Here is a 22,985-nt window from a genome sequence, read left to right as displayed (position 1 = left end):
AAGTGATTTTTTTGTCTTTACTTAGTTGAGTAGGTCTTGCTATAATATGGATTAGAACTTTACTCAAATACACTCAAATACAGCTATACCGGTAACTCTACCTCTTCATAACTTTACAACTGATGCTCTTAAACACATTAAGAGGCAAGAAATTCAGTTGATTAACTCTTGACAAGTTCAGCACAGCCAATCTAGGTGACTCTACTTCATAAATCTGACTGAGAAAATCCAGCCAAGATGTGCAAAACTGCTATTTATAAGCAAGCGAATCTAAGGTCTAAAAAAAGATTTTAGAATTTTCATGGAACAAATGCTTATCCATGTTTATCCCAAACAAACATGATGTTCCAGGGTTAGGATGTTTTTTTTTTAAACTCAGGATGACGGTGCCAGTTTGGTTTTGGTGTAGCTGGCAGAGCAAATCCGCACCAACAGGCGGCGCCAAAAGTGTAGAGCAAGTATAGAGCAAGTCATTTCTCCACTTTTCTAGACAAAGTATTCCTCTGACAAAGCCGTGGGTAAGGTTTCACTCCATATCGTCCTCCCTGCTGTGTCTTTATAGAGTTTTTCTTTATTATGCAATGCAGCACATGAGTACTTCAGCAGGACTCTAAATGAGTACCACATTGAGCAGGAAAAAAACACTGCACACTAGCGTTTGGGAAGGAGTGAAACCAGAGGATAATGGCCCCTAAATGAAAGAGTCATGTACCATGCTCATTATCAGACATCATTGAGAATTTCTCCACTCACTCATGTGGGACCAGTGGTTCTTTTCATGCTGTTGTTTGCCGTTCATAAACGATGGAACAGGCGCACACCAGTTGCGGCAGTTTGAGCGTGTTACTCAGTGGAAAACCAAATAAGCTCCCAGCATTATGGGGCTCAGTTGCCACCGGTGCACAAAGCTCTGCAGGACCATGCACGAGAAACAGTCAAGTGACACCTAACGATCGAATACGTAAACTTATGAAAGGTTGCTTCTTCTAGGCAACACCGGTTTGCCAGATAAGCCCCTTCAATCAGCGAAAACACAGAGCCGCTCCATTCATGAGGTGGCGATCATCTGGAGGCCATTAAAATCTGCACATAGCGGCGTACTAGAGCCTGCCGGTGCAGCTCACGCTCTGTAGCAGCCTGGGGCGAATAAACACCATCAGACCACCAGTAAATGAGCGCAATGAACATATGTATACAAGACTGTGTCTCATGGTTTACATCTGCACGAAAGTGTTGCACAGAAACAACAACAACAAAAAAAGTGCATGAACGTGCACTCACAATTACAGCACTGTGTACTGTGTAGACTGTGTAAGGGATAAGGTGGAGGCATGTGTTGGTGCTGTGTCACTTACACTGTGTAGAAGCCGAAATAGTTGTATTGGGTGTGTATTGAATGTTTATTTTTGTGGTTATATATTGCTTTGTACAGAAAATGTGTGTTGGGACATCCCAACCTGGCACCGTAGAGGTTCCTAATGGTGTTTTGTGATAATCCATCCCAGAGACTGTAAAAAAAGATGGACGCCGTGTCGCCATTCCCATTCATTCAATGAAAATGAAGCCAAAATCTTCCACCATGTTGGCGATCCTGAAACCTGAGTCTGCGGAGCGGAGACCAGAGGATGGAGAAAGACTGTGGAGAGCAGCCTACTCATTTAAATAAATCCGCCCCTGAGATCTGTCTCGCGGTCACAGGCTGCAGAGCGTAGCAGAGCAGAGCTGACGGTCTGTTATTGGTCCCACCCATAACCAGCCCTTTTACAATAACCACACATTTTTAAATAGAGCTGAATAACATTTTTTTTTAATTCTGTGGGGATATAAAAAATGTACAATATAAGCAGAGGTTACACTAGCTGTTAAATTTAAATAATGGAGGTAGAATTACAGTATATTAGAAAAAAAACGTGATTGAAAGTTGTCTGTTTTGCCATTGAAACCTATGGGAATGGGTGGGGTTACACAGCTTTCTTAAACCGAACAGCAGGGGGCGCTCGACCTGTGGTGGCTTCACTTTAGAGAGATGATGCTCTGTCCAGTTATACACAGTCTATGATCCATCCCATGCAGCTCAAATAATATTCCCCCTAGTTTGTTTGGTATTGTCCTGTTAAAATAGTGTACCAGAGCGTGTATTAAAAAAAAAAAAAGCCATTGGTTGCGTTGGGCTGCCGAATACCAAAGGTCAGCTGGCACTGTATGGAAATGAACTCCACACCATTACATCAGATTTCGTGGATATTTGACTCATGACAACAAACTGTTGATCAGAGTGCCACAACACAGAGTGCTACAACACACTGATTTTGACTTGATGGAGATGACCCAACAAATCAGTTTGTGGCCTGGCAATACTTTTGCTGTATATATATATATTTTTTTCTTTTTCATACAGTCGTATTTATTGTGTGTATAGATTTGCAGCAATGGGTGCAACTTAAAGTAACTGAATGGATATTTGAAGATATAGTGTAAATTCTTGGACATATAACAAGTCAAGGTTGTTGTGTAACTTATTTTTATTATTTTATAGGCACTTTTAACTGTATGTGCATGATTTTTTTAAATAAATGGATTGTACTCAGACACCAGTTGTTTTCTGTTTTTTTATGTTTGTTTGAATTATTTTACAAATAATATTATTATATACTTATATGTATTTATAAAGTTCCAGTCAAAGGTTTGAACACACCTTAATTTACGTATCATCCAAACTATAATGAAAAACATATGGAGTTATTTAGTAAACAAAAAACACCCAATATATTTTTTATTTTAGATTCTTCAAAGTAGGCACCTCTTGCTTAGATTGCTTGGATTAGTTTTGCACGTCTTGTCTGGATTTTCTCAGTTTTTCAGTCAGTTTTATAAGGTAGAGTCACCTGGAAAGGCTTTCAGTTAACAGCTGTGCTGAACTTGTCAAGAGTTAATTTCTGAAATGGTTTAAGTAATGTTATAATCCATATTATGGCAATAACCTTCCAAATAGGTAAAGAAAAAAGGTTAAGAATACTTTAAAAGTGAAAGTGCAGTCGCAAAGACCATCAAGTAAGTTATGATGAAACTGGCTCTCATCAGGAATGTCCAAGAAAGGAAGAGCAAGAGTTACCTCTGTTGTATAGGATAAGTTCATCAGAGTTACCAGCCTCAGGAACATCAAGTTAACAGCACCCCAAATAAGAGCCACCTTTTGGTTTTGGTTTGTTTAACACTTTTCGGTTTACTACATGATTCCTTATGTGTTTCTGTATATAATATATACTATCACCACTATAACAACTGTATGTTCTGCACATCTTCTCTTCATGTTCAGGTGCAGCAGGGACTGATCTACTACCTCCACGACAGCACAGAGACCACAGAGGACAGCCTCACTCTCGCCGCCACTGCTTTCGAGATCAACCGCCGCAGCCACCCCATCACTATCAGCATCACGGTCCTCCCCGTTAACGACGAGCCGCCCCTGCTACAGCGCAACACCGGCCTGGAGGTACAGTCTAAAAACCCCTCCACCTACTGTATCTCTGCGGTTCTTACTCACCAACCTCTACAGCCAGAGGGGCCTCAGTAGAATTAAAGAGAGTCTGAGAGAGACCTCAGAGGTCCTGGAACAGATACGCGCTCGGAAAATACCGACCGTCTCTGCTCCCCCAACTGGAAACCAGTGTGTCATGTTTTTTTGACGTTGTCTGTGGTCTCGCATCGCCTTGGAAACTCATATTTTTGGAAAACCCTGACTGTAGCAGGAATTCGGCTTCTGGGATCTGAGAGCGGCCTGGCCAATCCCAGCCGCCATTACTATCCCGCAAAATGTGAAATAATGATATGTCTTTTTCCACATATACAGACTGTACTCTCTCTCTCTCTCTCTCTCTCTCTCTCTCTGTTTACCTCTTCCTCCCTGTGTTTTAGCCTCTCTCTCTCTCTCTCTCTCTCTCTCTCTCTCTCTGAGTCTGTCACTTTATCTCTTTCCAGCTCTTGCTCTCTCAGCCCCCCCTCCCCTCTCTTTACTCTTTTTCTCTGTCTCAGCTCTTGTTCTTTGTCTCTATCTTTCTTTCTGTCTTCTTGTCCATCTCTACCACTCTTTCTCTGTCTCTTACACTCTCTGTCCGTCTCTCACCCACTGTCTCCCCCTCCTAACCACTTCTGGTTATCTGCTTAAAATATTGTCTCTTGCTTCCCCATCTCTCTATTCCTCTTTTTCTTTGTCTGTCTTTTGTTCTCTGGCTATGTTTCTTTCACAGACTGTAATTATTTATTTCTCTCTCTCTCCCTCTCTCTCTGTCCCGCTCTTTCACTTTATCTTTGTGTCTTCTGTACTGACTCTTTCCGACTCTATCTCTCTTTGTACCTCATTCTTTGTGATCTCTCCATCATTTTTTTCACTTTTTATTTTTATCTCTTGCTTTATGCAATTCTTTCAATCCTTCACTATCTCTCTCTGTACCCATCTATCTCATTGTCTGTCTGTCTGTCTCTGTCTTATAGTCTGTCTGACTTGAGTAGTATCTCTTGTTCACCTCCCTCCTCTTTCTCTGTCCACTCTCTTCTTCTTTTTTTCTCTTAACTGTCTTTACCTCTCTTTTTTTGTAGTTTTTATATCACTCTCAAGTTTTTCCTTTCTGTTTCTTCTTCACTTTATATCCCTCTATCTTACTCTCTCTCTCTCTTTGTCTATATCTGTCTTTCTCTCCCCCTCTTTCTCTCTCTATCACACTTTTTCACTTTATCTTTCTCTGTTTTGCACTTTATCCCACTCTCCCATTGTCTCTCAGGCTTTATCTTATTGTCTGTCTGTCTGTCTGTCTGTCTTTCTTTTTCTCTCTTTTTTATAGTCTGTCTGTCTTAAATCGTGTCTCTTGTTTACTTTCCTCCTCTTTCTCTCTCTATCCCAGTCTTTCTCTCTTTCTGTTTTCTGTCTTAAATCACTTGTTCACTGGCCCTATATATCTCCATCGTTTTTCTGTCTCTCTGTTGTTCTGTCTCTCTCTCTCTTTATCTCACTCTATCTCTATCTGTCTCTCTCTCTCTTTGTCTATATTAATGTCTCTCTCTCCTTCTCTATCTCTCTATTTCTCACTCTCTCTCTCTTCATCACTTCATATCTAGAGCTGGGTGATATGAGTAAAAACTCATATGTCATGTTTCAAGGAACAAAATGCACTGTAAGTGTTAAGTTGAATTTGAGTTGAATTAAGTTGTCATGCTGCTGTTTTAATTGCGACGTTTCTATGACATAATTGTCGTAAGACAGCACTTTGTTGAGTGTCATCTCTTCAGAAACCAAACCATTTCCGCACAAACCACCCATGTACCATCTTTTTTTAGTAACCTGCAAAGAAGCCAAAATATGGTACAATTCCAGCAATTTTATATCCTGAATGAAATGGTTTTGATTACATATGTATATAGATGATATATTGCCCATCTCTCTCTCTTTCTCTCTCTCTCTCTCTCTCTCTCTCTCTCTCTCTCTCTCTGCTCTGTGTGTTGATTTAAGGCAGGAAGCTGCAGTGCTGTATGACCTGCAGCAGATGATCAGACATTATGAATAACATGGTGGTGACACAGATCCTGCCCAGTCCAGCTCCAGCTGGCATTCATTACAGCACTTCCCTCCAAACACACACTCAGCAGCCTCTCATTCTGCTCTACACACACTTACACACACACTCTTACACACACACACTTACCGCCTATCACTTATACATTCACTGGATACCAGGCCTCAAGGGTACGCTCCCACAAACTACAGCCCTTGCACACACTCAAACATCCACACAGACACACACACACACCGACACACACACACACTTCACGTTCAACAGCGTGTGGAGTCTGTGCGCTGTGCAATGGAGAAGAAACTCTGGGGTGCACAGCGGCCCAATCAGAGCGTGATTGTGACTCTCTGTAATAACGGCTTGTTAAGTCTCTCTCAAACACAGCTCTGCTCCCTCAGCGAGTCGAAATTAAATTTGCCACACAGCATCCGATCAATGTTATATGCATTACACATTGATTATGAAGAAATATCAATTTCCTACACAATTTGGAGGATAATTGTGGTATGAAATTTTGCAGGCTGGAGCTGCAGGAGCAAATGTTGTACTAATGCTGCCACCAAGCGGTGGATGGTGTAAATGCCGCATGAGATATTGTATGTTGGGTTCGATACCCTGCAAGTCCAGCCATAAACACTAGAGGGCATAACTGGTATAAGTGTACATGCAGAATGCTCTTGCCCTAGCAATCACAGCCCCTATGAATTACATGTAATTCACAAAATACCACTGACTAGACACGAGTCAACATGGCTAAGGTGAATCCTCTGTAGTGTAATGTGATGCTGCGCTATATTGGGTGTGGGGTGTAAATAAAATAAGCACCTCCTCTGCTCTCAAACATGCGCGCTTTGGTAATAGCTTCCCTAAAAGTTAATGGAACTGTAGACCTTGCTTATCTGGGCCATTGCCTCGTGAACTGAATTTCTCTGCCCAACTATTTTTTTTCTCTCCCTCTCCAGGCCTCTCAGCTTCTGTCTAGAGAGTGGTAGATGGAGGCAGCAGAGGGGAGCAAGGCTGAATAAATCGATATGACTCTTTCACTGCACGCCTCCTCTGTTCTCCCTACTGACTCCTGCTATTTAAGAAAGTCTTTCAGGAGATCTGCTCTGGCTCTTTCAATTAATGTTCCATTCAGCTCTGTAGCTATTACGGGTCCATTAGAGCCCGCCAAGGCCTGAGAGACCAATCTCCCTTTGCAGCGCTCTTTATCTTCAGATAACACACCAAGCTGCTGCACTCCACCGCAAACAATCCAACCCTTTCAGGGATTTCTCTTCCACTAGTTTGTTTTGTTTTCTAATCTTGTTTCCACCCGCTTCTCTACAGGTCCTCGTTGGCGAAGAATCGGAAATCACAAGCAGGCTGTTATACGCCGAAGACCTGGACACCCCTCCAGAAGAGCTGGTTTACATGATAGAGACGCCAACCAATGGAATCGTTGCTTTGAAAGAGTCACCTGACGAGGGCACTGTCACTTTCACCCAAGCTCAGATCAACAACGGCGAGGTCATTTTCATCCATGAAGGTACTGCACTAATAATGCTTCATAAGATAAAAAGCTTTATCGAATTAAGCCCATTTTGATATCATGACCTCAATTATATTCCTCCTCTTTTGATTTAAAATGATTATTTATAATTATAAATGTACCATAAATGATAAAACAGAACATAAGTCAATATATGATTAATACTGGTTAAAAAGAAGTCTTGAAAACAGTAAAATAGACACTAGTTCTTAGCAGTAGTAGTAGATCTCACCCGTGCTATATTCTAAAACAATACAAAACTGTTCTAAAAACCTTATTTAAAGTTTGTTTTAACTATAATTCCCTTTTGGTTTAAAATAGTCCTAGTCTAAAAATAAATGTAACATACATACATAAAAAAACATAATTCAGAGAGGTCAGAAAATTTTCACTAAGAAGCTTGAGCTGTTTTGTACACTGTATATATTGTTCTAAACAGACTGATAACCAATAGAAATGATCTAAAATGACCTGAAAAAAACATTAACTATTTATTTAGTTAGGAAAATGTTTGCCTTTTCTTATAAAATTATAACCCAGATCATTGAAATGAATGACCAATGCACTCTGGAGAAAAAATAAGCTCTAAAATGGTTCTGAAATGATTCAAGATTCAAGATTCAAGATTTTTATTGTCACGTCACAGAGTACAGGTGTACATGTGAGTGAAAAACTTGGGTGCAGATTCCCACCAATTCTAGGGTTTAGTGATTTTTGGTGAGGATATAGTAGGCCTGTCGAACCTTTTGAAGTTATTCTCTGTATATGAATGTGAGTAACACCGAAGAACAATGATGAAACACTATAGACATGCTTCCTAGCTTTAAGTTCTAAGCTGCTGTGATACGACTTCTAATACACTACTTTTATTTCAGTGCCATGGTGAACTATTCCTTGCTGGTCCCAGGGGCTTCACTAGCCCTTTTTAGGTGGGCTCAAGCTCCCCTAAATAAAATGCCTGCATCACTTAAAGAGAAAAAATGGTAAAAATGGGAAATTGTCTGTGATAAGCTAAAATTAATGTTAAAATCCCAAAAAACATTTTATTAAACAGAATATTAAGAATGGTATCATCCTTTTTATGCTGTTATTTTCTGACATTTTTTCTTTATTTATTACGATGTGCAGCTGTTTGTCAGATTTTGTAGGTGAGGTGCTAGACTAGTACTGTCTGTATGTGTATCAGATAATTACATGTTACAGAATAATAGGAGATATGATGAAACAGGTGATTTCCCACTCCTGATTCGTCCTGAGCAGGTAAAAAAAAAAAGAAATGATGGAACTTTATTGCTCAGAGATGAGTGACCAAATACCCTGAACAATTTATATTGAGTTTAGAGTAGCTTCCTGCTTTTAGCAATTTAGATTAAACTAGATAAAGGAGAATTCAGCTATGGGAGGAATGTTTGACAAAAATATGTAAATATGATTAAAAGATGTTGAAATTAACACACCTGTCCTCTGTACATAATAGTTTGTGTGTCTATTGTTATATTTGACACTATTTGACCCCTTCTGGAAACTCTACTTAATTTAATTTACAGTTTTTTTTTAAGGGGACCGGTAGTGCTAGGTCCTTCCTTGGATGCTCAGCACCCCTAAACCTCTGATCAAAGAATCGCCTCTGGTTTATTCTTATAGAATCTCAGTAAAAGATCTAACCTGACAGCAGAAGAGTTCATCCAGAGACAAACATTAAACACGTTATTAAGCTCATGCATGTGAACAAACTAACTACTTCTAACCTCATCTCCTTCTTCCTCTTCTCTACTCCTCTATCCCATTATTTCCCTCTGACCTCCTTAAGGCCCTATCTATAGATGTTTTATTTTTAACTTCTATTATTTTTGTACTTAACCTCTTCCATTATTTGCACTTCAATATTGTAAGTCGCTTTGGACAAAAGCGTCTGCCAAATATAATGTAATAACGGATGCTGCTTCTCCCAATAGGATCTGAATCTGGTGGGTTCGGCTTCACAGTGACAGATGGAGTCCACACTTCTCCGCTCTACCGCTTTGCCATCATTGCCAGGCAGCTAACAATCTCAGTGGAGGCCCATGGCGAGCTTTTGGTCTTCCCAGGTGGGTTTCTTTCCAGAAACTAACTTACTCTCTCACACTCAAACCCAAAACACTGTCCCATGGAAGTGCAAACACATCTCTCACATTGTGCCTGTGGGCTGCTGGCAAGAGATGCACACACTGAACACTATGTGAGTATTCTGTTCCTCCTCAGTCTGCACAGATGTTTGGTGCACATATACCTCATAGTAGAGTATGAGGCAGATGAGGGAGATGAGACTGAAGGTATGAAGTTGATCTGTTCTGCAGGCAACAGCTTAATTATCTCACGCAGCCCTATCAAATAGATTATCCCCTAAAGCAAGAAAGAAGACTGTGTCTGTACCAAAACAAATTAAAAATGCCTCCCCTTGTAAAAGAAAAGTGTATTAAGTATATTTTAAAAAGTAGACTTAACATGGAAAAGTACAAATTTTTTCAAAATTAAAATGTGTACTTAAATGCACACTAAATGTACTATTTTGAAACATTTTATGGCAACTTAAGTATATTTCAGTTGTAATTAAGCTATATTTAAACACAACATTAAAGCATTAAATTGTGCTTTTGAGTGCTTTTTTCATGCAACTTCTGCGAACTTAAGCAGATTTAAGTATGTGTTTTTAAGTACACTTGAAGTATATTGTATATGTACTATTTTGCGTATCAATGCACATATTGTGTACATCCTAAAGCTACTGGAAAAAAAATGCATATTGCATAAAAATACACTTTATGGAAATACAAATAAAGTATATTTAATGTATATCTTCAAAAAGTATATTAAATTGAAACTGCACCTTTAGTATTCTTTACCTAATTTGAACATAATTTTAATGCTCTTAAGTATACTTCCTTTTCACAAGGGTCAGACTATTTTTAGATTAGCAAACACATTTTAATATCAGACAAAGATAACCTGAGTAAATACAAAACACAGTTTTAAAATAATTATTTCATTTTTTAAGGAAATAAAACCAATCATAACCAAACGAGCCCTATGTGAAAGCCAGTGTGTGTCTGTTACATCTGGTGTTTAATGGTCTGGAACTGCTTTGCTGCTTCAAGACCTGGACAACTTCCTGTAATTCAAACCACACATTCTGCTCTCTACCAGAAAATCCTGAAGGAGAATATTCTGCAATCAGTTTGTGACCTTAAGATCAGGCGTACTTGGGTTCTGCAGCAGGACAATGATCCAAAATACACCAGCAAGTCCACCTTGGAATGGCTAAAAAAATGATGAAAAATGAAGGTTTTGGTGTGGCCAAGTAAAAGTCTGATTGAGATGCTGTGGCATGATTTGAACTCTGCAAAGATGAGTGGGCCAAAATTCCTCCACAAAGACATAGGTCCCACAACTCATTATTAAGTTTAGGGGGCAAATACATTTTACAGGTTGATTTAAATAGATTTTTCCTTAATAAATAACGTTATAGCTAAGGAAAAATTTTAATGTAATTTGCTTTTTATATTTACTCAGGTTATCTTTGTCTGATATTAAATTTAGTTTGTTAATTTGAAAAACAGATTGTGGTAAAAAAAAAAAAATAAATAAATACAAGAAAGAAGACTGTAGGGGGTAAAATTGTTTTTTCTCACCTGCTCTTCTCACAGGATCCAGGCAAGTTATCAGCCGTGATATTCTCCGAGCAGTGACCAGTGAAGATGGAGATGAGATCAGTTACTCTCTCTTAAGGCCTCCACGCCTAGGACGACTAATCAAGCCTAACCAGAGTGGACAGTTTGAGGAAATCACCAAATTCACACAAACTGAGGTAACTTTACTGCTGTATAGTCATAGATTTGAAACGGCTATGCTTTAATAAGATACCCGGTATGTCCAAATGTTGGTCCAAATGATACGTTAAGTTGCACATATTGTTGATACAGATATATAAATGCGCATATACACACAGACACAGCTTGTCTAGTCCCTGTAGAGAAGTACTTCCAATAGAATAGGACTCTCTGGAGCAGATAATGTAAGAATGAAGCTATTGAAACTTTTTCTAATTCTAGGCATAATATAGAGTAGTGTTCAGCCCTCCTAGCAGTGGACTTTGGTGCATTTGTGCATCTGTTTGCTCGTATAGTGAATGATGGTGATCATACAGCATCCTGAACCCACAAATGCTCTTGTCACTGAACCCATTAAATCTCAGAACCTCTGAACAATGATCAAAAATCTACTAGTAAGTGTTCACAGTTAATAGAACAAAAGCAGGATTCATTATTTTCTAATACACTTGATTCAAGAGGAATGAATTAATGAGGTGGCCAGACAGGGATTAACCCGAGTCTTGGATTACTAGTGTTTAGAATGGGATTCTTTATTGAAAATAAAATATATAGTCTACAACTAGACTTAGTCCCTCTCTAGGAAACTGACCCATAGAGTATGTTGAATAAAATGTAAACATTAAAGGATTGAGAAGATGAAGGTAAAAAGTATGGCATTGTGGGAGTTGAAGATGAGAATATAGTTGAAGTGCGTGGGTGCGACACAATACTGTGCAAAATAAGCCATAATTGGTCAACAGCGTCAGGCCGCAGATCTCATTTGTCAGTCCACCTCTCCTCCCACATCTCATCCCTGAGTCCCGGAAACGACGTCACTTTCGTCACATGCTTCAAAATAAAAGTTAATATGGCCGACTGCTCCTTGCACGAAAACTCGGCTAAAACAAGCGAGAATAGTCAATTAAACGAACTCTTAATATTTTTCTGATAGCCACGACTCTGAAGTATGCGATGCTAAGTGTAACTTAAACATAAATATATCTGGTTAGCGAACTAGCTGCCTAGCTTCTTAGTTTGACTGATATGTAGGCAATAGATTTATGTTGTGATATAAAACATTCATTAAAGAAGAAAACCAGTGTTCTGCCGAATTGTGCTACCCTGTCAAACTGTGCTACCCTAGTGTATATTTTTGTAAATTGTAAAAATACAAAAAAAAAGCTCCATATTAGAGCATGTTCCCAGTAGAACTCATAGTACGTAGTAAATTTGAAGAGCATTAGTCAGTATCATGCTAAAGTTGCTTTTATTTCATTCTTTATTCTATTTAATATTTAATATTTTTATTTATGTATAAATAATATTTAATGTATTTATTATTAATAATTTTCATGTACATTTTTTACATGCAATGACAGGGGGTTCAGGTTGTTTAATGCACCAAAAATGAGAAATAATTAAACAAAATGTAAGCCAGTGGAGTGCTGGCTAACCTAGTTGTTTTGATTGCTATCAACATGGCTTTACATTTTCCAATAACATGCTAGTCTGTTATTGGACATTAAAATCATTAAAACAACCTCCCGCTGCTTGGTGCTCAATATCACCCACACCACTAGATGGCGATAATGGAAACCGTATTTCCTTATCTGTAATGCCTCATATGGTGCCACAGGAGAGGTAGGACTCAGCAATGAGATCTGTGCGCAGACCCTCCTCCAATTAGTGGAGAGCTAAGACACAATAATGCAGTAAATATATACTTTAAGGCTAAACAAATTCAGTGCATTGCTGTATGCTGTGTGTATAGAGTATTTATGTGTAGGTAGATCAATTTATAGTCCTGGTTGAGAACTTCAATAACCAATGGAAGAGGAGTCAAAACAGGGGGAAAAGTCATGGCTGAGATCCTTTACTACTTTTCTGACTTTCTCAATGCTGTACAGCCTTGTGATAAGTAGTCATCAGGTCATGGAGTTCAGTTATCAGTGGATGATTCTCTCAGCCGATTGCTCAACCCTCTGGAGAACAAGGCTGTGATGTTTCCTGTGAGGACGCTTTCAGTAGTTCAGGTGCAGGAGTTCAGCAGCCCAGAACGATATTTTGTTTAGATGCTGACAGGCCTTTTTTTTTTGTCAGGGTGTTCACAAGGCATGACCACAACAAGCCATAGAAGATATATACTGTATACATGCACTTGTTAAACCTCCTCCAGCCACCAGAGTGCACCACTGTACATTTCATGGCATGCAGTGTCCCCTAGAGGGCAGAACCAAGCACTAAATCTGTCAAAATCAATCCTTTGGTGGAGGGCTTTTTTTTTTTTGCCCTCTGGTCTGCAGTGTCCCAACTCATAATATTTGGAGCAGTGTTTAGATTGCCTCAGTGGTAAAGTAATTCACTTTTACTGTAGCTGGAGGTTTTAAAAATGTGTCTCTCAAGTTGATGTCAGTAAAATAGCTTGAGTGTGATTCAGTGTGTGATGTCTGGGATTCCACTCTGCGCTAAAACGCCTTAGCAGCTTAGCAGCAGGAGTTCAGCTCAGGACAAAATGATCTCCGAGCGAAGGCTCTTTCCAGAGAACAGTCCCTTAGCCCATCGCAACAAAAACATACACTTTGACTCTGTCCTGTCCCTTAGAAACCCGTTAGCAGACAGTTAAGTAGCAGTTACGCTATCATAATCAGAAAGCATTATATTGTCTTATAAAGGCATAAAAACATTGTTTTAAAAACTAGATTGGGTTTAAAACTAGTGAGAAAATAAGTGTGGTGGATGCAAAAGTGCTGGGACACCTGCTTCCTTACTGTTATTTCTGAAATCAAAAATATTTTATCTCGCTGTTTTTGGAGAAAAAAGTATTTAGTATACAGTGAAGGTTTTCTATTACATTTTGAAGCATTGCTGTAAAGATTTATTTTTCATTAATAAAAATGAGATGTTGGATTATTACCAACTCGCCAACTCATTCCAAATGCAATGGATGGAGCACCATCATTCTAGAGAACACAGTTCCACAGCTCCACAGCTCAATGCTGAGAACTTAATAAACGGACATAGTGAATTTTTAAAATTTAATTTCATGTATAATATTTAACAGTAGCGGAGTGGAAAGCTTTCCTTGCTTGCGTGTCATACACGCTGGTTTATGCGCAAGATAAATAGCATCAATGATGACAATGGCATGCTGCTCAAGACATCAGTGTTAGCAGTTTAGACCAAGCTGTGCAAAACAAGTTATAGTTCTTAAATCACTTCTTGAGAAAATACAGAAATTTCTGTGTTAAACACAATTGCAAAGTAAAAAATAAGGAAAACAACTAGGAGGTTTCTCGCAGTAAACTTACTGTATCTAAAAGGGTTAAAGCACCTTGAATGCATACATTAGAATGGCCGTTCACAAACATTTGGACATACAGTGTATCTCTGCCTGATCTGCTGAGATAATGTAAAGTAAGCTGCTTGATTTGCAGTACATTTACAAAACAAACACTACCTTCTGGATCTCTTCAGAACATAAAAGAGAGGCTTTTGATTTGGCATGTTAACAGTGCTTAAGCCAACTGTGTGTAAATAAGAGCGCTTTGTGTTTTTAATCTTTTTGTTCATACATTTGTTCATATTTGAATTGTCAGCTGGATGCGGGTGCTGTGTATTACGAGCACCAGATGCCCACAGAGCCCTTCTGGGTAGTGAAAGACTCTCTTGAGATTGAGCTCTCGTCTCCGCCAGCAGCACGACTCAACCACACTCTCCCTGTCACCGTGTCATACTACGCCGCCAACCGCAATGTGTCTTCGCAGCTGTGGAAGAACAAAGGTATCATGCTGAGTCTGTCAAACATTTGTTGAACTTGACTACCTGATGTTCTGTATACTGATGCAATGTGTAGGATGTTGTGGAGTCATACAGCATTATGTAGCTTTACATGGCGTAGTCGGCAGAGTTTAAAGCTTTATCTTTGTTCAGCATTGATTAGATGTTTCTGATAGCTTCCTTTCTGCTTGAATTACAGGCATGTCCGTGGTGCAGGGGCAGGCTAAAGTGATTGACAGTTCTATTCTGGATGCATCTAACCTGCTAGCCAGTCTGCCGGAAGAGAAGCGAGCAGGACAGGACATTGTTTTTGAGGTACGGCAATTTCCTGTACAAGGCCGCCTCACTCTCGGGGGTAGTGATCTTGCTCGAGATGCTTCCTACTTCCTGCAAGAAGATATCAACAATGGAGATTTGGAATACGCTCACAGTGACTCAGGTGCCTCCTCAGACAGCTTCTCTTTCCGTGTGAGACTAAACCCTCATGGCCGCTCCCCTCAGGCTGCTCCTGGAGCTGTGGTGCTAGAGGAGATCTTCCTTATCTCTATTAGAAAAAGAGACTCAAATCCCCCAAAGCTGGTAAGTTTGGACCTGCTGCTGGAAGTCCTGCAAGGCTCCACCACTGTGCTATCCAAGCAGTACCTCAACACCATTGACCAAGACAGCACACCAGACGAGATCAGGTTCTCCATCTCAAAGAGTCCTACCAATGGGCACATCATCTACAAAGACACCGGAGACAGGATCAGCCGGTTCACCCAAGAGGAGGTAAACATGGGCCGTGTCGCATTTGTAAGTGACGGCAGCTTGTCGGACAGTTTCATGGAGTTCACTGTCTCTGACGGGAAGCATCAGACCGAACCACACACTCTGCACATAGGCGTCCTTGCTAAGAAGCTTACGCTTAGCAAAGTCCAGGAGATCCAGGTGAAGCAGGGAGATGATGAGACTCCCATCACAGAGGCCATGTTGAAGGTGTCCACAGGTGGGAACAGAGAGGAAGAGGTGCTTTACAAGATCACAAATGTCCCCAAGTATGCAGCAGTGATGGTGGACAGGCAGCCTACCTCCGCCTTCACCCAGAAACAGATCAAGGAAGGGAGGGTTAGTGTCCGCTTCGTCAAGTCCACCTCTCCAATCGACAGTTTCGCCTTTGTAGCCCGGAGTAGAGCAGCTAATGTGACCTCTGCTCTCAACATCACAGTAAGGCCCTTAGCAAATGTGGCCAAGGATCCAGTGCTTCCAAGAGGTGCCACAGTCCTGGTAGACCGGAAACTGTTAGATGCAACACCTCTCGCCAACAAAACTAGAACGTCCCCCACCTTTAGTGTGACCCAGCAGCCGAAGGGAGCGAGGTTCGTGAGAAAAGGAGGGTCTGCAGATGGTCAACCTGTCGAATCATTCACCCAGAGAGACCTGGATGAGGGCCGTGTAGCTCTTGAGGTTTTGAACACCACGGGAGTTCCAAAAGGCAAAGGTCAAAGCCAGATTCAAGGTCAAGATGAGGCTCGCTTCCTCCTCAAAGCCTATGGAGTTCCCCCTGCAGAATGCATTCTCTCCTTTAAAACAGCTCCATATGACCCTGCAGCAGTCTACGGTGCCACCATCCTTGAGGCCCCAGCCCTGCCCAGCTTTGACACCAGCATGTCTGGCCATCCTGGACGAGGTGACAGTGATTGGCCTCATGGAGTGGATCCTACAACAGCCTCCACTGTCTCCCACAGATCTCCAGTCTCGAGACGGAACACATTATGGGCTATCCTCATTCCCATCCTCGTCATCCTGATCCTGCTGCTTCTGGCTGCTCTGCTTGCTTACTACCTAGTGAGACGCAACAAGACAGGGAAGCACAATGTTCAGACTGCTGCAGCCAAGCCGAAGAACGGAGAGATGAGCCAGGAAACCTTCAGGAAAACAGATCCAGCAAACAACATCTCCATGACCACCATAGAGCCCAAAGAGGCAGATCCTGAATTACTGCAACACTGTCGGACAACAAACCCAGCTCTGAAAAAGAACCAGTACTGGGTATGAGAGAAAGAAATGAGGACGTATTCTGTCTACAATGAGTGACAGATTCTCAAAAAACAAGGACTATAAAAAAAGTGTATGGAAGCTTCCTTGAGTCATTCCTAACAGTGCTATAAAGACTTCCTGCCATAGTACTGTTCTGGAAAACATCACCATTTTGTTTTGGCAAATAGTTACACTTTACCTCACTTGTCTGTGGTACGTATGCAGATAATGATAAAAAAAAATATTTAAAAAGAAACATGTTAAGCCCTCTTTAGAACATTTAGGTTTTTATTCATGAAAAATAAGGTCCAAGAGGATTTTATTATCTGTTTTAATTTTGCTTTGTTTTTTGTCACACCACAATTACCTTCAGCACATCTGGCCAACTATATATGATATTCAGCTAAAAGGCTAAATATCAGAAAAATATATATATTTAGATTTTAAAACCCAGCAGCATACTATTTCTAATTGGTAAATGTATAAAGTGTAATAACTATCTAATCTAATAACAAAATCTAAAAAAAACTCTAAAATGAAGGTACTGCACACCTCTACACTGCACTGCAAATAAGGAATTATATAGCATGTTTTTCTTTTTTATTCCTGTCAGCTTTTGATAGAGCTTTGATAAGGAATGAAAGACGCATTCACCTTAAATGGTAAACACAGTATTTATTTACATATCGACAGTTGAGGTAAATATTTAATAGTTTGCTGAAAATGCTGAGGTTGTCCTTCAGAGAAATGCACATTCTTAAAGCTTCTCAAAAAAGTTATGTCTGTTGATATTCAGATAGTAAAAAAAAAAAAAAAAACTTAAAAGAAAAAATAAATATGATAATTTCATATTGTTAAACAGAAATTTTGGACATGAACATAAGTTTATATGTTTGAAACAGAAAAACATTTTGTAGGTTTTTAAAGTAAGTATTTGTGAATTAGTTTGTATTACATTGGAAAATAATGGTACATTTTGGGGTTTTATGACATGAATCATTTACCTTTATGACAATACCCATAATATTTTATGGAATTACATAAAAAGTTTAAAAAAGAAACTGATAAAGGATTTTGATAAATGGAATGAAGTCAAACAGTAAAACGTGTAAGAAAAAAAAGGTTTTAGTGGGTATATATATTTTCAATCAATTTGTATGCAAAAATAGGGATGGGTTTAGTTATTTCTGTACAAATATCACATATTATGTTTTTGTTTGTTTGTTTTTTTGGAGCATGTTGTACCATAAATCCCTCAGTGCTTTGTTGGTGTGGCTGAGATTTTATACATACATCCACTGGACTGACTTAAGGCACTGAAGAACTATTTTATTAAGTATACTTTACTGAAGCCACAGACAGGATGTGACTCAGCAGTGGCTGTGTTAACTACATCCCTATTGGCTGATAGGAAGTTGAGGTTGAGGTCATTATTCCGAACTGTCGGTTCTATTTTCCAGAAGTGAAATGGAGCTCTTTGGAAAAGCAGTGTTCCCTCTTCACTTCCAGACAAAACGCAATTATATCATTAGTCACAGAAAACTATATGCCATTGGAAATGCTCAGAGATCTGTTGTAGTGTGTTTCTAGAGGGTGGAAAAAATTTCAATGTGTTTTTATTATTTTTAAATTACCAATCATGATACGTTCCTGGCCTCTGAAGTTGTGTCTGAATATTCTTATGCCAACTTCTGTAAAGTGACTTTGCCTTTTTTTACTCTTTTCTTGGAGAGTTTCACTCTCCTGATTGCCTGTTTTATATATAGTATATACCACTTCTCTCTCTACATATATATACTTATATATTTTTAGAGTGAATATAGATGCTTAAATGTCTGGTATTGTCTCAGAATTTTACAGATTACATCGTCCAGCAGGCAAAGTGTTAGTAAGGTAAACTCTCCAAATTATACATTCCATTTTCAGTTTAATTAGTTAGGTTCCTCATTAAATGACAATGATCTGCGGTTATTAATGTTTCTTTGATGGATGAAGTTATAAAAGTTATATGAAGTTAAGAAAAGAAATACAGTTTATTCAGAAGATCATGTCTTGTTAATTTGTTATGTATGTGGTCTATGAGCAGTGAGCTATGATTTGTTTGTTGTATATACATAAATACTGTCACAGAAAATACTTTCAATAGCTGTTATAGCAATTATTAGAGTTACGTTAAATAATTATGTACTTTTGTTTGCTTTAATTGACTAATTGAGCCCTTCTAATGAAAAAAAACTTTAGTTAACTATTTCTCTCATATTTTACTAGTGTCTCTAGTTATTTATTTTTGTTGTTGTTTAATTTGGACAACTTTTCTTAATTGAAGAACTATAAAGCTGTTTAATTAGACTTATATTTCCTCATTCATAAATGCACTTAAATAAAAAAAATATCTTCCAAAAATAGTGAATATAAGATTTTTCATTTGAAGGCTCAAATAGTATTAAGTCATTCTGTCTTTAATTGTAGATTGAAATGTTATTATTTGTTTCTTTAAGAGTAGAAATCAGTGATTTTACTTCTGCCCAAGTTTACTGTCGTCTATGAAGGATTCAAAGTTACTCTTTTTCTGTACCTCATTTTAAGCAAATGTTGTATTTATCCCAGGGCAAGAGCAGTAACTTAAAATGCTATTGATCTATTATCTGCATATTTTCTACTAACAGAATGTTAGAGCTGTTTTGATTGGAGAATAAACTCAGGTTTTAGGGTTGTGTACTTTACAGTGTTTTACCAGTGGTAATATACCAATTAGTATTAGTAATGAATTTCTATTCCCAAATGCAATATCCAGGCCTTATTGTGCATCTATTATGCTTGTTTTGATTGTAAATATTTTGTTAGATATCTTTATCTGTCGGATTACTTGTGGAAAGGATTATTTGTTCAGTCTGACTAAGCGTGCACAGGTTCCTTGTTGTGCTGTTACTGCTTGCTTTCAGCATTTACACTTTAGCGTGGTACTTTTTTTTCTAAATTTTACCTATTTATTTTTTTCCAACTTTTAGACTTTGTATAACTTTACAGCCAATATGCTTTCTGATTTTTTTTTTTTTAAATGTAACCCACTCTGTGCAAAATAAAACAATGTCAATGAAGTCCCAACAAATGAAATAAATAAATACAATTCAAAAAAAAATTATACATATATTTTATTTGTAATTATAAAATAAGGCCAGATGTGAATTTCCCTTCAGCTTTTATTTGCGTTGTTTTTTGTCACATCACAATTACCTAGCTGAAAAAAACATCTAGCTGAAAATATTTAGCCAAAAAGGCTTTTAACACCTGTTTAATAACTGTATCTAATATGAAGGTCCTGCACACCTCTACATTATACTACAAATAATGGGTTATTTACACGGCAAAAAAGGTCACACACACTAATATATCATTGGACCACCTTTATCTTTGATTGCAGCACACATTCACTGTGACATTGTTTCAATAAGCTTCTGCAGTCTAACAAGACTTATTTCAGTCTTATTTTCAGCTTTTATTTTTTACCAAGATCTTGCAGCATTGATGATGGTAGAGTCTGACCGCTGAACAAAGTCTTCTCCAGCACATCCCAAAGATTCTCAATGAGGTTAAGATCTGGACTCCATGTGTGAAAATGATGATCTCATGCTTCCTGAATCACTCTTTCACAGTTCCAAGCACAATTCACAATTGTTGAAAAAATCCCAACCTGACCAACTGCAGCAGCCCCAGATCATTTGCTTAGTTAAATCCAGGTGACTTTTTTTTGGCCTTGGAGTGCAGCATGTTTTGTTAATTCCTGTCAGCTTTTGATCGAGCTTTGATAAGGAATGAAAGATGCATTCACACTAAATAGTAAACACAGTGTTTATTTGCATATCAGCTGCTGATGTTGTCCTTTAGAGAAATGCACATTCTTAAAGCTTCTCCCAAAAGTTTTGTCTGTTGATATTCAGACATTTAGACTTTCAGCATTTAGACTTTAGCATGGTACTTTTTTCCCCAATATTCTACCTATTTATTTTTTCCAACTTACAGCTAATAAGTTTTTTTAAAAGGTAACCTTTTCTGTGTAAAAGAAAAAAAAATAATTCCCAATAAATAAAAATAAATTAATATAATACAATATATTCAACTTTTTTAAAATTAATTATTTTATTTTATTAGTTCATTTTAATATAACCTTAAATTACATAATATAGTCCTTAAATGTGAGTTTAATACAATTAAAATTTGAGGGGTTTTTTTTAAATACACTATGTTTAATTACTATATTTTCCACCATAAAAATAATCAGTTACGTTAGGTTTTAAGAGTTTATTTAAATGCATCCTCTCTCTTGCCTGCTACACGCTGAGTAACCTGCAGGTGGCGCAAGGTTGCACAGGACATTTTTCAGTCATGAAACAAGTAGTCATTCGTCAGCATTTAACAAGCCCGGATTCAGTCATTCTTTCCTAGAGACGGCATTATTTTCTCGCTGCACTTTTTCAGCTCTCTTCTGTTTTTTCTGCTGAAGTTAGGAGTCTTCATGCAGATTCTGCCATCTGCAAGTAGCCATTTAAGACGCTCACGTTTCTTTAGTTACTTGTGCTGAAATATTTTCCACCTTATTCTACTTATTTGAGCTCATTGAAGTAAAAGATTTCCCTGCTGAACAATGCAGAATAAACAGACACTAAACGGGTTAGCTAGGCTAGCTTGTTAACTAGCTCTTGACTAGCATATGGTATGTTTTTTTCTGGATTTATTAGCAGGGATGTTTCATTGGTTTTTGTTAGCGCTATCCTCTTTTAGAGTTTCTCAAATTATTACATTTGTAAGTGCAAAATTAGGTGCTGAAGGGTTAAAATCTACAGTGAACTAAAAAAAACTGCACTATGTGTCACACATTCCATCCTAGCACTGCTTTAAAGACTATCTTTACTAATCTAACAGACTTAATATTAACACGTATTTGTAGCTCGCTCTGAAGCTCAGACACAGAGGCAAATATCTGACCAGGGACAATGCTCTTCAGTTTCAGAGACAGAACAGACACTGACACGCCTCTGAGGAGAAAAAGGAAAGCATGGACTTATGGAAAAGAAGATCCCAAGTAAAGTAAAAAGTAAAAGTAAAACTGCTAAAAATGTTTTTATTTTTTCCTGAAATATTATTGAGAAAACTTTTAAAGGACTTTCAAAATTAGTTAAAATAAGTAACAAATAAATTATTAAGAAGGCTTGAGAACAGAATGGCGTGCAAGACAAGACAATATAAGTCGATCTTTACTTAAACTAGGAATACATTGAAGGTGATCCGTATTTATCCTGATTTATAGCTGAGCATTATACAGAAGAAGGGTTTGAGAATAGATTTTTTTAATTCAGAAGTTAAGATAGAATTAAAAAAATTAAATTAAATTACTTGCTAATCTAATCCTCCAATGACATCCAAAATATTAAGACATTAGTAGAAAAACTACACAATCTAAGTTAAAACTATAGACATTTAAGTAAATAGAATAATAACATATACTGACATAATTAGGTTGGATAGTACTGTTAATATTGTTTCAAAGAAAATGTTTATTGCAAACAGTAGTACGGCAGTACAAATAATATAATAATTATTATTATTAATGCGCAAATCGTAGTGTAAAATGAGTATCTACTGTTACACAGACACTGGAGTTTCTTGGATATACCATGAGTTTGTTATCAGATTCTTCCTAGTGTAGCTGGAGAATTAGAAACAGAGGTGCCCCTGCAGTCAAGCTCAGAATCACGAGGTCTTACCTGCTCATCAGAGCAGAAGCCCCAGTGTGTTTGTGGAAGGATTTACTACTTCGGGCAGCTTTAGGATCAGAGATGAGCTCGTTAAGCAGAGCTTTGAAGTTTGCTGACAGCACAGACACTAGAAATTGCGTTTAGATGGGAGACTTACTTACAACAGAGTGACCTTGATACATTTCCTGGCTTCGTGCCACAGATTTTTATAGGTTAGTGTGAGGAGTGTAATTATAGAATGTATGGCTGTGCTACATATACTTTGATAGCTACAGTGGGGAAAATAAGTTTTTTGTGAGAGACAGACTCTAAAAGATTCTACACATTGTATGATTTTTAAATAGCCAGTTTGTATTTTTTTGCATAAAATAAGTATTTGATTTGTTAGTTTTTCTTTAAGAAACTCATATTCTGTACTCATTATCTGTATTGATTGCAATTATTTTGACTTGTTACCTGTTACTGTATAAAAGACACCTTTCCACACAGTCAATCA

At 38.1% G+C, this 22,985-nt stretch overlaps 1 protein-coding gene across 1 annotated transcript in view; it reads left to right on the top strand.

Annotated features, from left to right (window-relative positions):
• Nucleotides 1–19,883, top strand: part of cspg4 (chondroitin sulfate proteoglycan 4) — a 106,561-nt gene extending 86,678 nt beyond the window's left edge. Inside the window, exons 5-10 of the mRNA XM_022671560.2 lie at nucleotides 3,317–3,493; nucleotides 6,894–7,092; nucleotides 9,051–9,182; nucleotides 10,779–10,939; nucleotides 14,540–14,723; nucleotides 14,920–19,883. Coding sequence (XP_022527281.2) covers nucleotides 3,317–3,493; nucleotides 6,894–7,092; nucleotides 9,051–9,182; nucleotides 10,779–10,939; nucleotides 14,540–14,723; nucleotides 14,920–16,754 — 2,688 coding nt within the window. The 3' untranslated portion in view covers nucleotides 16,755–19,883. The remainder of the gene's footprint in view (nucleotides 1–3,316; nucleotides 3,494–6,893; nucleotides 7,093–9,050; nucleotides 9,183–10,778; nucleotides 10,940–14,539; nucleotides 14,724–14,919) is intronic.
• The last annotated feature ends 3,102 nt before the right edge of the window (nucleotides 19,884–22,985 follow it).

This window comes from Astyanax mexicanus, chromosome 2 (assembly GCF_023375975.1).
Source record: "Astyanax mexicanus isolate ESR-SI-001 chromosome 2, AstMex3_surface, whole genome shotgun sequence".
Lineage (NCBI taxonomy): Eukaryota > Metazoa > Chordata > Actinopteri > Characiformes > Acestrorhamphidae > Astyanax > Astyanax mexicanus.
The sequence above is the reverse complement of the archived record's forward strand: the minus strand, read 5'-3'. Positions and strand labels throughout refer to the sequence as shown.